The sequence below is a fragment of the Rhipicephalus sanguineus genome, chromosome 1, assembly GCF_013339695.2.
Source record: "Rhipicephalus sanguineus isolate Rsan-2018 chromosome 1, BIME_Rsan_1.4, whole genome shotgun sequence".
NCBI classification, from domain to species: Eukaryota; Metazoa; Arthropoda; class Arachnida; order Ixodida; family Ixodidae; genus Rhipicephalus; species Rhipicephalus sanguineus.
In genome coordinates, this window is record NC_051176.1 from 111152240 (window position 1) to 111166270 (window position 14031).

Genomic DNA, 14031 nt, shown 5'->3' on the forward strand with positions numbered 1-14031 from the left:
TTTATTTGAATACTAGATGCTCTAACCTGCTATTATGGCTCAATGGATTAGCATTCTGCAGAGCACAACGTTACATACTATCACTTGCTGTAACAGTGGCCTCATAGCAGGGGGGGCATAATATAAAATGCTCGTGTGATGTGATGTGCTTAAGTATGTTGCACCACGTCGAAAGCACTGCTCAGCACAGCAGCTCAGTGAAAACAAAAAGCATCTCACATGTGCATGCGACCCTGCACTAAAGGCATTCATTCTAGTCTATAAAGGAGAATGAAGGAGAGAAAGTTGACGCTGCTCTTTTGCCTACAACTGGTTGTGCTGGCATGACACAAAAGCTGTACGGGGGCGGTCCGATAAGTACTTAGCTTTCAAAAGAAAAACGAAAATTTTTGAATGGTATCAATTTATTTCTCAACATAGTCCCCTTTCAACTTTATACCCTTCACCCAGCGATCCTCCAACTTCTTGATCCCGTCAGAAAAATACATTTTCTCCTGAGCTGCAAAGTAGGCTTCTGTGGCGGCGATAACTTCTTCATTCGACTCAAAATTTTGTCCGGCGAGTGATTTTTTCAAGTTGGGAAACAAGAAGAAATCACTCGGGGCCAAATCTGGAGAATACGCTGGATGGGGCACCACTTCGTAGCCCAGTTCGACCAACTTGGCCGTGGCGACGGCGCAGGTGTGAGCTGGCGCGTTGTCATGGTGGAAGAGCACCTTTTTCTACACCAAATGTGGCCGTTTTTTTTTGCAATTCGGCGTCGAATCGGCCCAGTAATTCAGCGTAGTAGGGTCCTGTCACCGTTTTGCCTTCTCAAGGTAGTCGACGAAGATCACACCTTGTGAATCCCAGAAAATGGCGGCCATCACCTTTCCGGCCGATGCGACAGTCTTCGCATTCTTCGGAGCAGGTTCTCCGGGTGCAGTCCACTGTTTCGACTGTTCTTTGGTGTCTGGTGTGTACCAGTGGATCCATGTTTCGTCGACGGTCACAAAACGACGCAGAAACTCCTTCGGATTACGCTTAAACAGCTTCAAACACTGCTCTGAAGTGGTCTCACGGATGCGCTTGCTGTCCGGAGTGAGCAAACGCGGCACCCATCGCGCCGACAGCTTTCTCATACCCAATATTTCATGCAGTATGTGACCCACGCGGTCTATTGAGATGCCTACTGTCTCAGCTATCTCGCGCACCTTCAGTCGGCGGTCTGCCAATAGGAGGTCGTGGATTTTTGCCAGGTTATCGGCCGTGATAGCCGTTTGCGGGTCCCCTGGGCGAGGCTCATCAAAACCCGACGTGCGACCGCGTTTAAACTCGTTGAACCAATTTTTTACGGTTGCCATCGAAGGAGAAGCCTCACCGTAGACGGCATGCAGTCGCTCTTTGATTTCGCTGTGCGATTTCCCTTCCAAAAACAAGAATGGAATCGCCAACCGATATTGCTCTTTTTCCATTTTTAACGGACACACGAACATCACCTGCTTCCTCAAGCTGCCAAAACAAAACCGCGCGTCCGATTCGACTGGACCTTCGTATGTGTCCTTCTAAGAGAGCATACTTAACGTCATTATATGTCTCATGCGATAGAGTCGCGCTCTCGCGTTGACGCTAAGTACTTATCGGACCGCCCTCGTAATTGAGGCTATACCTGATGTCATTTCAAACAGAAATCGCAATATATCAGTGTAGAGAGAACTAGAAAACACTGTCATGCCCTACGTGGCACTTGCTGGATCTTGTGGGACTGAACAGATCCATTCTTGTAGAAATACGTTTTTTTTTTAACATAACTTTTGCATTGCACTGTGGGGGTGCAAGTGAATGCATGTATCTCTTGCCTATTAGGCAGAGCATCGTAGCTGCTACGCTATGGGAACCGTGTTTGAAACCCACCTTTAGGCACTAACGAGGGGGGACACAAAAGTTACTGAACTTCCCCATAGTATGCTATTTATTCACTTTTAATTAAGGGAAAAACAAATCTCTTGTCTTCAAGGTGAGAAATGTTGTTGGACAAGTTGGTGTCTACTAAAAGACACAAGTTAGTGGAAAAAAGAAGGACCACACAGAAAAAAACAAGAACACATCACACAGGCATTGTAGCACCTGTGACATATTGTTGTTTTCTTCTATGTGGTGGGCCTTTTTTTGTTCAAAATTATGCCTTTAAGTACTTGTGGCACGTTCTTTTCTTCTGTATGGTGGTCCTTGCACTAAAAATAGTCCTTTAAGCCTTCGAAGTAGCCTCCTTGAGCTGCAGTGCACTTGTCAGTTCATTTTTTTTCCACTGCTTGGTGCATCCTTGTGACTTTTCATTTGTGATGCTGTCAAGGGCCACCTGGGAAACAGTTTTTTTGTTCTGGGAAATAGAAAATTTTGCAGTATGCCAAGATAGAGGAATCGATTGGTGGGGAATGACTGTCCATTGCTGCAATGCTAGATGCCACCACACACACAGTGCATTGCGTGTGGAGGCGTAGTCATGATGAAGGCACCGCCCACCAATCTCACTCACTCTGGCACAGATCTGGTCAATTCCTTCGGGTGTACTTTCGCAGGCATCTTAAAATATCTAAGTAGAGAATGCTTGGTTAACTGTCTGTCCAGCTGGGAGAGACTCTCGGTGGACTCTGCCTCAGACGTTAAAGACGACGATTAGCACTGTTTTGTCGTTTGACTGAACATGTCTTGCTTTTTTGGGTTGTGATGGTCTATGGGTCTTCTATTTGCTTTGAAGGGACACTAAAGGCAAATAACAATTTATGTCAGAGTGAAAGCTCAATTTATGACGTCTAAAACGGCAATATTATCAACAGCAGTGCCCTACTTACCGAGCAATTAAGCTAAATGTATCACACGACGTGCGCCACAAGTGGGACATTTTGAAAATGACCCTGATGACTACAATTAATCACTAGTAATCAAACTAGCTGCAATAAAAAAAGAACCTTCCGTGCATCAAGAGACGTAATAAAATGCTGCTTGTTCGTTTCTGTTTGATTCATGGAAAAAAGGGCCTCTTTGGCATTGCCATGGGGAATGGCGCACGTGGTTCAAAGGTTCCGTTTTCGCCTAACTGCGCTTCGCCCGACGCCCGGCTTCGCTCACGCGGTCGCGTCACAGTGGTAGTTTCGGTATCAGGTACTGCCGTGCGTGTTTTGCACGCTCGTGAAAGTCACTCTGACAGAAAGTTGCCGCATGCATGTGATGTTGCCAGATGCCTGAATGGTGCACGCCGCCAGTGCACGCCGCCATGCAATAAAGGCGGGCAACGTTGGGCACGCCAACAGTGATGTCAGAAAGACTGCTTTGAGGCGATGGATTTGAAGTGCGCTAACGTGATGCGGACCACTAAAACGTGATTTTATTTCAAAATAAGCACTTCCTTGGCACAAAAGTTGCACTACGAGGTTTCTGGACCACTATTTCAGCAATCAACGTCGACTTAATATTTGCGTTTAGTGTTCCTTTAACACTGTTTTTGGTTTCTGGGTTATAGTTGTAGCCCAACTCTTCTCCTGTTATCACTTTCAACAAAAAAATCTGGGTCTGCTGTGATTTCATTTTTCAAGTCTTCGTTCACCGATAACCAAGTCTGCTTCTTTTCTTGTGTGGACAGCCTGGGCACAGATTTTGCTGCAATTCATCTCATGTACAATTCCTGTGTTAAAATTCTTTGGCCTGCACTTCGACTAGTGCGTCTGTTCTCTGATAGATAGTCGGTGGTCATTTGGCAATCTTGGTTGATTGATCCATGAATCATATCAACATTTCATCTGTCCAACTAGAAACCTATATGAGTTTCATCTTCAGTGCTCACTAAGGTTGAGTGTTGGGCTAGTTGGTGCAGCACAGTTCAAGTTTTCACAGCACCAGGAACGAGGATGACATTGAAAGACGAACTCAGCGCTATGTGTCTTTCAATGTCGTCCTCGTTCCTTGCGCTGTGATGCATCGAATTCAGTGCTCATTCTGCTGTTCTTGAATAGACAATACCAGTAGTAGATTTTAGTACAGCTCGAGGCTTCTTCCTTGAAGGCTTCTTGAAGTATTGTGCGAGTTTCTATAAAAGCTTTCCTCAAAAGCCAAAAGAAAACAAAATCTAATGCAGATGTGCTGCTCTTATAATCGCAGTTGATGTTTTCACAGGCATTTTGCATTCAACCTCTTGTGAACAATGTGATGTGAAAAATGACACGCTTCTAGGATAGCTTCCGCCAAGCAGAAGGCTATAGCTAGCTACACCTAGTGGTAGAACACATAGTGGTGGGTATGAAAGTAGTATATGGAAGCGTGGAAGAGACATGAAAATGAATGTTTGGTTTATTTTGGTTTCACTCCTTGTAAGTTGAGGCTGAGATCAAAGTTAGCTGGTTAGATGTACAGTCAGCATCAAAAGTTTGAGGACCACGAAACACAAGAAAAAGCTGAATATTCCCGCTGCTTTGCCAGGCAGCCTTGAATTTAGACTTCCCACCTGTTCTAAAACATGCCTACAGCTTGTACTGTGCAGTTCGACCGAACACACTCACAAATTGCTGATAAATTAAAAGTTTTCTCAGACCTAGTGGTCTCTCAACTTTAGGCACCAACTGTACAAAGAACGCTTGAGAAAAGTTTTAATAAATACTTCAAAAAACTAATAGGGCTGATTATGTAAACGAATGCCTGGCAGTGGTTTAGTTGGTATGGCAGGGCTGAAAATTTTTTGCTGGACAGAATCGGGCGGTTAGGGAGTTTGTACATGGACATCATATAGCTCAAGCTAGTCCTCTTTGTACTATTATGAAAAATGGGAAATTTCTATAATTATATGCAACACAGGTAAGGATACCTTTGGGTCGTAGATTGCTTCAAACCTCTTAAAGGGCCCCTCACCAGGCCACATAGCAAATTTTAGTTAAACGCGGGAAGTTGTTGTGGGCCGAATGAAGAGCAGTATGCCGCAAGAATTTTTCAAATCGGTTCATTATGAGCTGAGAAAAACAATAATTTGTAGCGGTGCGAAACCATGATACGAGGAGGCGAGTTTCAAACCCTTGCCACTCGCCCCGTGTAGCCTTCGCAAGCCAAATCCCTTCCCTGCCCTCTTCACTTCACACATACGCATGAACACGTCATGCGCATGCATGGTCACGTGCGCATGACGTGCCCGAGCCAGCCCGAGCACGCGAGCGGCGTTGCAGGGCCGCTACCTTTTTTTTTTATGTAGCGGCCGTGGGCGTTTTGTCGGCGTTCTCTGTGGTGTACTGCCTGTCTCTGCGGGACGGGCATGAAAGTTGAGACATTTGTACGGGCACGAGAGGGGCGGTATCATGAGCCAGTGCAGCATTAACGTTTACTTGGTCGCGGTAGAATAAATGAGCATAATGAGTGCTTGAACGCGCCAGAACATTACTTTCGTTTCCAGGGCTGGCGTCTGCTCGATGCGCTAACCGCGGGGACGCGAACGCATGGGAAAGGGAGGCATATTAGCCCCGCATCTCGCTGCAATTCATGAAAAAAAATGAAAAAGACGCACACATTCCCTTTGTGTGTCTCATTATTTCTCTCAAGTTTTATTAATCTATTCAAGCAACAAATTACACAAACTACACATGTCGTGTCAAATAATTATCTCAGTGTCATGTGCTACTGTTGGCGACGTCAGAGCACAGTCGTCTATGTAGAGGAGCGACGTCACAGCACTGTCATCTACGTAGGGCCATTTTCTCATGTACGTCATCCTCTCATTCTCTAAAGCGCGCGCCCGCGAGAGGAAGGGCAAGCAGCGTTCACCTTGAAATTTGACCCATTTCGGCGGCGCGTAGCGTTGCAAATTTTGGCAGACGTGATTGTGAATGCCCAGTGTATATATTGCGCTTGTTAGCTCAAAATTGTCAAACCTGGTGAGGGGCCCTTTAATAGAGAGTCAAATAACTGCTATTTCAAGTTCATCAAAACTAATGCTTCTGAGTGTCCACTGGAGCAAACACACGTTTATTCTAGGTAATTTTGCTTCTGCGGCATTAACCCTTTAAGGACGAAAGATGAACTGAGCTCATCAAGTGCATAATTATAAGAAAGATGGTGAGGAGACCAGCTCGTCCACTACTTGTCTTTCACACAGGCCTGAAGATCATTTGAACTTTTGTTGGTGCTTTGCACTTCGTCCAGATGGTGCATGTGTATTTTGTGCTTATTTGAGTATAACATCGGATATCACAAGGAGCTGAGTAAATTTGAGAGTAGAAATTTTGTTTTATTGCTAGCAATCTATGTATTACCTTGTGCTATCCTTCATTGTGTGAGTGCGTGCTATGAGTCATGCTGAAAAAAAGACAAAATGTGGTGAATCTTGAGAGTTCAGCCTCTTTGACTGCTAGTGATTTCGGCGACACTGGCAAGCTTACCTGTTTTGCAGTGAAGCCCGCCCTTATTACAGTATAAAACAATTCTTTTTGATATTAAACTTCGTGTTCCTGTAAATATTTTTGGGTTGCAAAGTAAAGAAACCATGGTAATTGTGAGAGTTTATCTTCTTCGAGTGCAAGTTATCTTGAACTGCCATTGGATAAAAGTGGTGATCAATGAAGCCTTTTTAAAGTCCTTCAGTTTACTGTAAAAAAAGCTTTTTCCAGTGAACTCCACCTTTCTCGCATAACTTTTTTTTGCTTGTTAATCCTTTATATCATCATCAAAATCATCTACATGCACACGTAAAAAAGTTCTGGCTGTTTTTTTTTTTTGCAAGGTTTCAGAATTTTTTTATTGTATTGAAGGGTTAACATACTTTTTCACATTGTCTATCTGGGTTCACTTAACTCTAACTGAATGACTTAAACAAAGTGTACATGAAGCGTCACTAAACCTGTTCTTCTAAGTACTGGTTGTCTTTGCATCAGGAATCTGATTGCCCAAATTTATGAAGAGACTGCTCTTACAATGAAGTTGTCTTTTCTCATCAGCTTCAGCACCTAAAAAAAGCGCAGACGGTGAAGATGATTCAGCGGCCTCTGACTCCCTGCCTGAAGAGGTCCTTGTGATACCGATGCCAGACTTCACACTAGAGTGTCCTGGCATGCTCAGCGAAGAAAAGGTGAGGCTTATGAAAATTAAAGCTTTTCTTTGTGGTTTATAGAAGAACTGATAGCTTTAGTTGACTCAGAATAGACATTGCAGGCAGTGGCCAAGGTGAAGTGGGAGGGTGCTGTTTTTCTGACAGCAGCAAGACCTGTACATTTATCAGTGACCTGGGATATGTTGAAGTATTGACTGTATTATGTCTAGTTTTACTATCACCTTCTAATTTCGCATAAACATGGACCAGTCTTAGGCACCTGTATTTAACTACATGTGCAAAGACATTTGACATATTTAGTGCGAAACAGTGCTATACGCATGTAACAGCAGCTTCTCCCATTTCCTTTGCACTTTCACTTTGCTGATTCGGCCTCAAGTGATCATGACCATTTTTATAAAAACCCTGAAACATTTTTTGAGCGTAGTCTGAAAGCACTGCCGATCTGTCGTCAAGGCTCCCATGGACTTTGAGTAGGGCTGTGCGAATACCAAATTTTCAACTGTGAAGCGAATTCGAATAATGAAAACCCAGTGCGAATCAAATATTTTTCTAATATATTTGATTTAAAACAAATAGCACAACTACTGACTTTTGCTAAACAAAATTTTATTTCACCAACAAGACATAATAATATCTGGGGTTTTGCGTGCCTAAACCAAGATATGATTATGAGGTATGCACCAAGACATGAGAAAGTAATTTAGTTGTACAGCAAATAATGTACAGGAAAATAATGCATTATAGAACACTATAGCTTTACAGTACCTCATATGTAGTTATTTAATGTTCGCACGAAGGATGGATAGCTGCTTAGTAATGTTCAAGAAGCAGCAACACCATTGTGCGTGTCACCATTCCTCCATACAATGAAAACAGCCACTCACTCGACACACTATTGTTGTTTCTCTGTTGTGATTAACAATACTAGTGTTACCAAAATATGGTAGAGAACAACAATCACTGCAGTGGACGGCCAGGTGACCATCAGCATGTTTTTGCACCTTGTTATGTTCTCTGAGCCGCTCATTCAAGCTGGCATCAGAGTAGTCATGTCTGCTCCCGAAAAACTATCTAAACTGTGTAGGAAAACGTGCCCTGTTCAAAAAGAAAAGAACACTTGTACCATAACACATCAAGATAAGCACGTACCCTGTGCACAGGCTGTAGTTTATAGCATACTGCTGTCATGTAATCACGCCTACATTGGGCAGACTGAAAGATGTGTGAATGAGCAGCTCAGAGCACATGATAACGAGGTGCAAAAACGTGCTGGCGGTCACCTGGCTGTCCACTGTAGTGATTGTAGTTGTCCACCATATTGTGATAACACTAGTATTGTTTGTCGCAACAGAGAATTGTCCACTCGCTTGATTATTGAAGCATCTGAAATGAAACGTGATGACATTGAATGTGTGAGCGTGCCGTCTATTTCACTTACTGAAAAAGAACTTCACTATGTTGATTGGTTGGTTGATACAAATGGTCGAGTTATAATTGGCTTGGCACATGGGCTTGTTTGTTTTCTTTCTGTTTCCTCTTACCTATATGTGTATGCATATCTTGTAATAAATGTTTAGTTGAAGTAAGTGCTTGTGGTTTGTCCTTTCTGTATCCATCCTTCATAAAGTGTTGCGCTACCTACAATGATGGATCATTACCAGCTAGCCTGATCAAATTCTCTCGTGTGGTCCTTATTGCTGGACACAGCCACAGCAAATGAACGTTCGGTTGTTATTTTGTTGGGTCATTGGGTGTTATGCCACAATTAACATTTAGGTCTTCAAACAAGAAAGCTATTGCACATGGTATTTTATTATGTTCTGACTCAAGCCATTGTGGCTGCATCTCGCTGGAGGAAAAACGTAAAAATTTGTGTATTTAGCCATAGCTGCATGTTAAAGAACCCTCTGTGGTCAAAATTATTCTGAAGTCCATTGCGGCGCTCCTCATAAGGGACTGTAATGTTTTGGGATCTTAAGCACCACAAATTATTGAATACCGGGGAAACATGTTGTGCATTTTTATGGACTTATATCTGTTGATGGATGAGTTGCTGATTTGCAGAATACTTATATATTACATTTGCATTATTGGCAAATTGTTGTCTGTTGCATGATCTGACTGGCATCTACAAAATAGAGGAGGCATTGTAAAATGAGAATGATCTGGAGAACCCTATTGTACTTTACTGAGGGAGAGCAGCAAGCTGTCCCTGGACGTACGCAAGCTTTTCAGATGTGGCCATTGTGAGGGCATTATAAGGGTCACTGTATGGGTGGCTACAGGTGATGATCGGTTAAACTCACACTTGTGCTTGCCAATTTCAGGTCTTGAGCATGGAACAGCAGAAAAGGCAGACACGTGTACGGATGAATGTGGAACGAGCAGTAGCTGATGCTTGTGATGGTGCTGCTGTTGAAACAATTGAGAAGCGGACCAGGTTTTCGCTTTCCCAGGACCAAGAGTCCATAGGTGACTGGGCTGTAGTCTTGTTATCCTAAGGCACCTGCCTATCATTTAACACAGGTTGTTAAAACTTGCACCACTTATGTTCTGATTAAGTTGTGTACATTTTTAGAATGTACTATACTTCACTTGAAGGCACTAATAAAAAAATATATAATGCTATATATTTGCTAAATTATTAGCACTTAGATTTTCCCTTCGTTAAAGTTAACTATGTATTTGTGGCAGTTTTCATCTTTAATTGAGCTTTCCAAACATTTATCTGCTGGCATAAAGATTTAGCTGTTAACTTAGTGTAAAAAAGGCGAGGCAAAAAGTTGGTTATAATAGCTCTGCTATGTAGATCGCTTTTCTTATTTGTTTAAAATTAGAAGGTGGCTCGTCTCTCCAGTCCTGTCTTCTTCTAGCTAGTTTTAAAATTTTTCACATGTAATAATGTATGTACCAGCAAATGTAAATGGGACATTCTTTTGATGATTAAGACTGAGCAGCAATTTCTCACAAGAATACAAGCTGTAGAACCTGTCATGTATGTAATGTGCGCAACACAAGCATGCAGGTGTAATGCACTCATGAGACTAAAGGAAATTCCTTATGCTCGGTACTTGCATTTTGACCTTGCAACATCTTTATGCATGTTCAGATGACTGTACACACACGAGACTATATGTTCATTAACCTTGAGGGTAACTAACTTGTGCTTTTTTGGAGTGCAGGGGCTTTGCTATGATATGTGTACTCCTTCAGGAATACCTGAGGATCACGAACAACGCCTAGAAAACATTTGAAGGTCTATTGCATGCACTACAGTGCAAAAACATGAAGCCATTTCTTAGTTCATGTAAAAAATAGCTGCTTTTTCAAATTGTGTGCCCATTTAATTATTGCTTTTTATGTGTTTCTGAAAGTAAATTCAGATATAACAAAGTAAATATATAATAACTAGCTGCCTTTCGCAAAATTATCATATTTGTGAAACTGGGTGCGACTGTGTGTTCGGTGTTCAAATAAGTCTGCTACTCTTTGTTTCATGTCAAAATGTGTTGAAATGGGCTGGTGTCTTTTTCTTTTCAGGTACAAGTGACAATCTTGAAGCGGTCTCGGAAGGGGCATCTAATCACTCTGTGGCATCATCTCTTGAATTGGAAAACGAAAACGACAACTATTCTGACATGGTTTCTGCAAATGTGAGGTATGTTGTATTGTTGCATAATTTGCGTCACATGGTGTTGCAGTTCTATTTTATAGCACTTGGCTGTTGAACGTGAGGTAGTGGACTTGATTCCCAGTGAGGGAAGTTAAATACCAATGTGGAATGGAAGCAGGTCAAACTGGCTTATTGTGTTGTGAGTTGATATGCAGCATGATCACTGTACGGGTGGACGCATTATTGGGTTGTGCTGATGCAGTTGTGTCTTGCCTATGCATACACTTTTTCTTTCTCAGTGACCTCTTTTACCCTCTTGTGCAACTTGCTGGCAGACTTGTTTGCCTGCGTTATCACGATTATAAAGAAATGACAAAGTTGTACACTGCTTTACGCAACACCTTGTGCGCAGCTGTTTGGTCAAAAAAGGGTATTGCATTTTGTTTTCTTTTTCGCACCCTTTTTTAATCACAGTGGACATGGAACTCCAAATGTCAGTGGCAGGGACACACCTTCATCTCAGGTAGAAGAAGAAGAGCCAATGGAGCGACCTCCAACAAACCAAAACCAAGCTGACATAGAAGACAAGTTTGGCAAATTTGAAATCAGCCCAGCCGCTCCTGTGCAAGGTATGTCATTTTTACTTAAGATTATTCTCATTTGTATGCAGGGGCAGCGCCACGATTTTTTTACTGGGTGGGCGCCCACGACAACCAAGTTCTTCCAGGGGGCCAGGGAGGTGGGGAACTTATACAGTAAAACCTCATTAATTCGAACTCGGTTACTTCGAAATCCTGCATAATTCGAAGGATTTCTTCAGCCCTGTATTTTGCAATGTAAGTTTGAGTGGATAATTTGAAGCGGAGGTCAGAACCTTAATTAGAAAACTTTGGGTGCCATGTGCCCATTCCCGATCCTGATTTAGCCGCAAATCCGCAGAAACGATGGCCCTTAGGAGCCAATGCAGTGTAGCGATACTAATGAGTGACAAGTGAAGCATCCCAGCCTCGCTGCTGCCAGCGCAAGAAAAAAAAAAGCGGTCTCTTGGTCAGCTGAAGTGCGCCTGCGGAAAAGAAGGCGTGCTTCACTGCAACACAGCGGTAACACGCGGGCTGCATGATGCATGCTTCTCGCAATGTCAGCGCGTCATGATTTACCCATTCTTTCTGGGAAAATATAGAAATTAATAAAGGACAGCCTGACGGAATTTGCGATGTATGTGGACATCCAATTGGCGGTTGTTCTGGCAATTTGTGCACTTGCACTGCTGGCGGAGTACTTGCCTGCAACGCCTACTCCGAAAACTCAGTTTGAAAACTTCAATGATCATCTTTTCCACCCAGAACACATCGCGAATTCCGTCACACTGGTCATTATTAAATTCTTTATTTTACCAGAAAGAATGGGCGAATGGTCGCATCATGACGTGCTGACGCTGCGAGGAGCAGGTGACACGCGGCCCGCGTCACCACAGTGTTGCAGTGAAGCACGTCTTCTTTTCCGCAGGCGCACATTTCAGTTGACCACAAGACCGTTTTTTTTTCCCTTTCTTTTTTCTTTTCTTGCGCTGGCAGTAGCGAGGCCCGCCATTTCCCCGGTTTAGCGGCACAATTGGGACTGGGTATTGCGGGAAAACATAACCTTTGGAGCCACAAACTAGCAGGCACAGCAAACGACCACCTTTGATTACTTACAGTAATTCAAAGTTTCTTGCATCCTGCTTTTTGTATGTTTGGTTAATTCGAAAACCCACTTAATTAGAAGATTTTTCACAGTCCCAGTGACTTTGAATTAACGAGGTTTTACGGTTTTACTCGACCCCGGCATAAAACACGAAAGTGTTTTATGCCGGGGTCCACCACGGCTCCACTGACGCATTTCCGTCACGGATATGACGTTCTAAAATATAAAGACTAACATATGGCAAAGAAAAAACTAGAAGAAAAAGTTCCGTCACTGGGAGTCGAACTTGCGACCCCTCGATCCCCAGCGCGCAGCGCGAAACGACTCCGCCACAGACGGCACATTCTTCGACATGCTAACGGCGTGCTATTTATATACACCATTTGCCGGTGGCTGTACTCAGAGATCGCGGTACATCAGCGTGTGTTCGTTATCACTAGCGAGATGGCGCGAAGGGCTCGAACGGCGCGCGTCGCCCCACGGGTTGAGATGAGCGTGCGCCTCTACAGGGCGTGGTCGCTCCTGCACGCGCGACTATCATGTACGTCTTGCGCTGTCACCACAAGTTTGCGCTGAAGTTACAGAGAGCACGAAGGTCTCTTCGCTCACTCCAGCGGCCGCTTTTGCGAAAGGAGCGCGCTGCTCACAAACAAATAAGTTAGAACTGTGACAGCTCGCGCTCATCCTGTGTATACTTGTGCGTTCGTTTCGTGTGTCCTCCTTTGTATTTGACCAGCGCGCTTTAACTGTCGAGCTGTGACAGTTGTTAGTTGGCGCCCATCCTGTGTAACTTCATTCAGTGCGTCCTTCCTGCTTGAGCAGCGCGTTGCAAGTTTCGAGCTGCTTGCCGTTCTTCACGGGACATTACAACTTGTTGCTGTAGCATTCATTCCTTCGCCCTCGGGGCGAAACAATGCACAACAAACGCTCAGTTACGTCAGAACTTCAAGTACAGTAAGAAGGGCGAAAAGGAGCATGAAGGCCATTAGGGTTTGGAAATTTGCGGCATTTGATTGCCAAAAGCTCCGTTCATACAAGCTCATTCAAGAGCTAAGTCAGATAAGATTTTTGAGGAGAGGACTTTTGGCACCAAGCACATTCCACGCCTTTAACAGTGCTGCATCAGTGCAATATCCAATGAATAATTACCAAGCATGACTTCTTGCACAAGAAAATCAGCGCAAACTGGCACAAATGTATCCAGATGTGAAAAATTACCACATTTAAAGGAGCACTGACACAAAAATTTTGCACCTTGTTTTTTTTTGTTGCAATAGATAGCTTATGACCCATTTATCACGGCTGCAAACCTCGTTTGCGCGAGTGCGCGACGGTTATTTATTTAGAGACGTTTTTAGAGCGCCCAGTCGCAGTTTCGGTTTCAAAGAGCACCCAGCTAGGCAGCTACTTCCGGAGGACGGGTAGCCACAGCTGGCCACGTGAACACGCAACATTGTGACGTAGGCGGCGCGCGAGCGTGAATGCGGTGGGCCCCGAACCAGGTCAAGTGGCGCCAGCTATGGAGGATTAGAAACAACTAACAAACGCGTAATCTATGTCCTCCGAGCATTCGGAAGCGCCCATCTCGACTCACTAAGCTTACAGCATCGATTATTTGACTATGGCTCTCAAAAACGGCGCCGAATCGGGACGAATACATTGCTGTCGAAGC

The 14031-nt window shown here is 43.7% G+C and overlaps 1 protein-coding gene across 2 annotated transcripts in view; it reads left to right on the forward strand.

Annotated features, from left to right (window-relative positions):
* The window catches only part of LOC119396050 (GTPase-activating protein and VPS9 domain-containing protein 1), a 93063-nt gene that overhangs the window by 33221 nt on the left and 45811 nt on the right, over positions 1 to 14031 (forward strand). For both annotated transcript variants that reach the window (XM_049415847.1, XM_037663103.2), the window contains exons 7-10: positions 6948 to 7078; positions 9391 to 9535; positions 10604 to 10721; positions 11151 to 11305. In XM_049415847.1, the coding sequence (XP_049271804.1) occupies positions 6948 to 7078; positions 9391 to 9535; positions 10604 to 10721; positions 11151 to 11305 (549 nt within the window). The remainder of the gene's footprint in view (positions 1 to 6947; positions 7079 to 9390; positions 9536 to 10603; positions 10722 to 11150; positions 11306 to 14031) is intronic.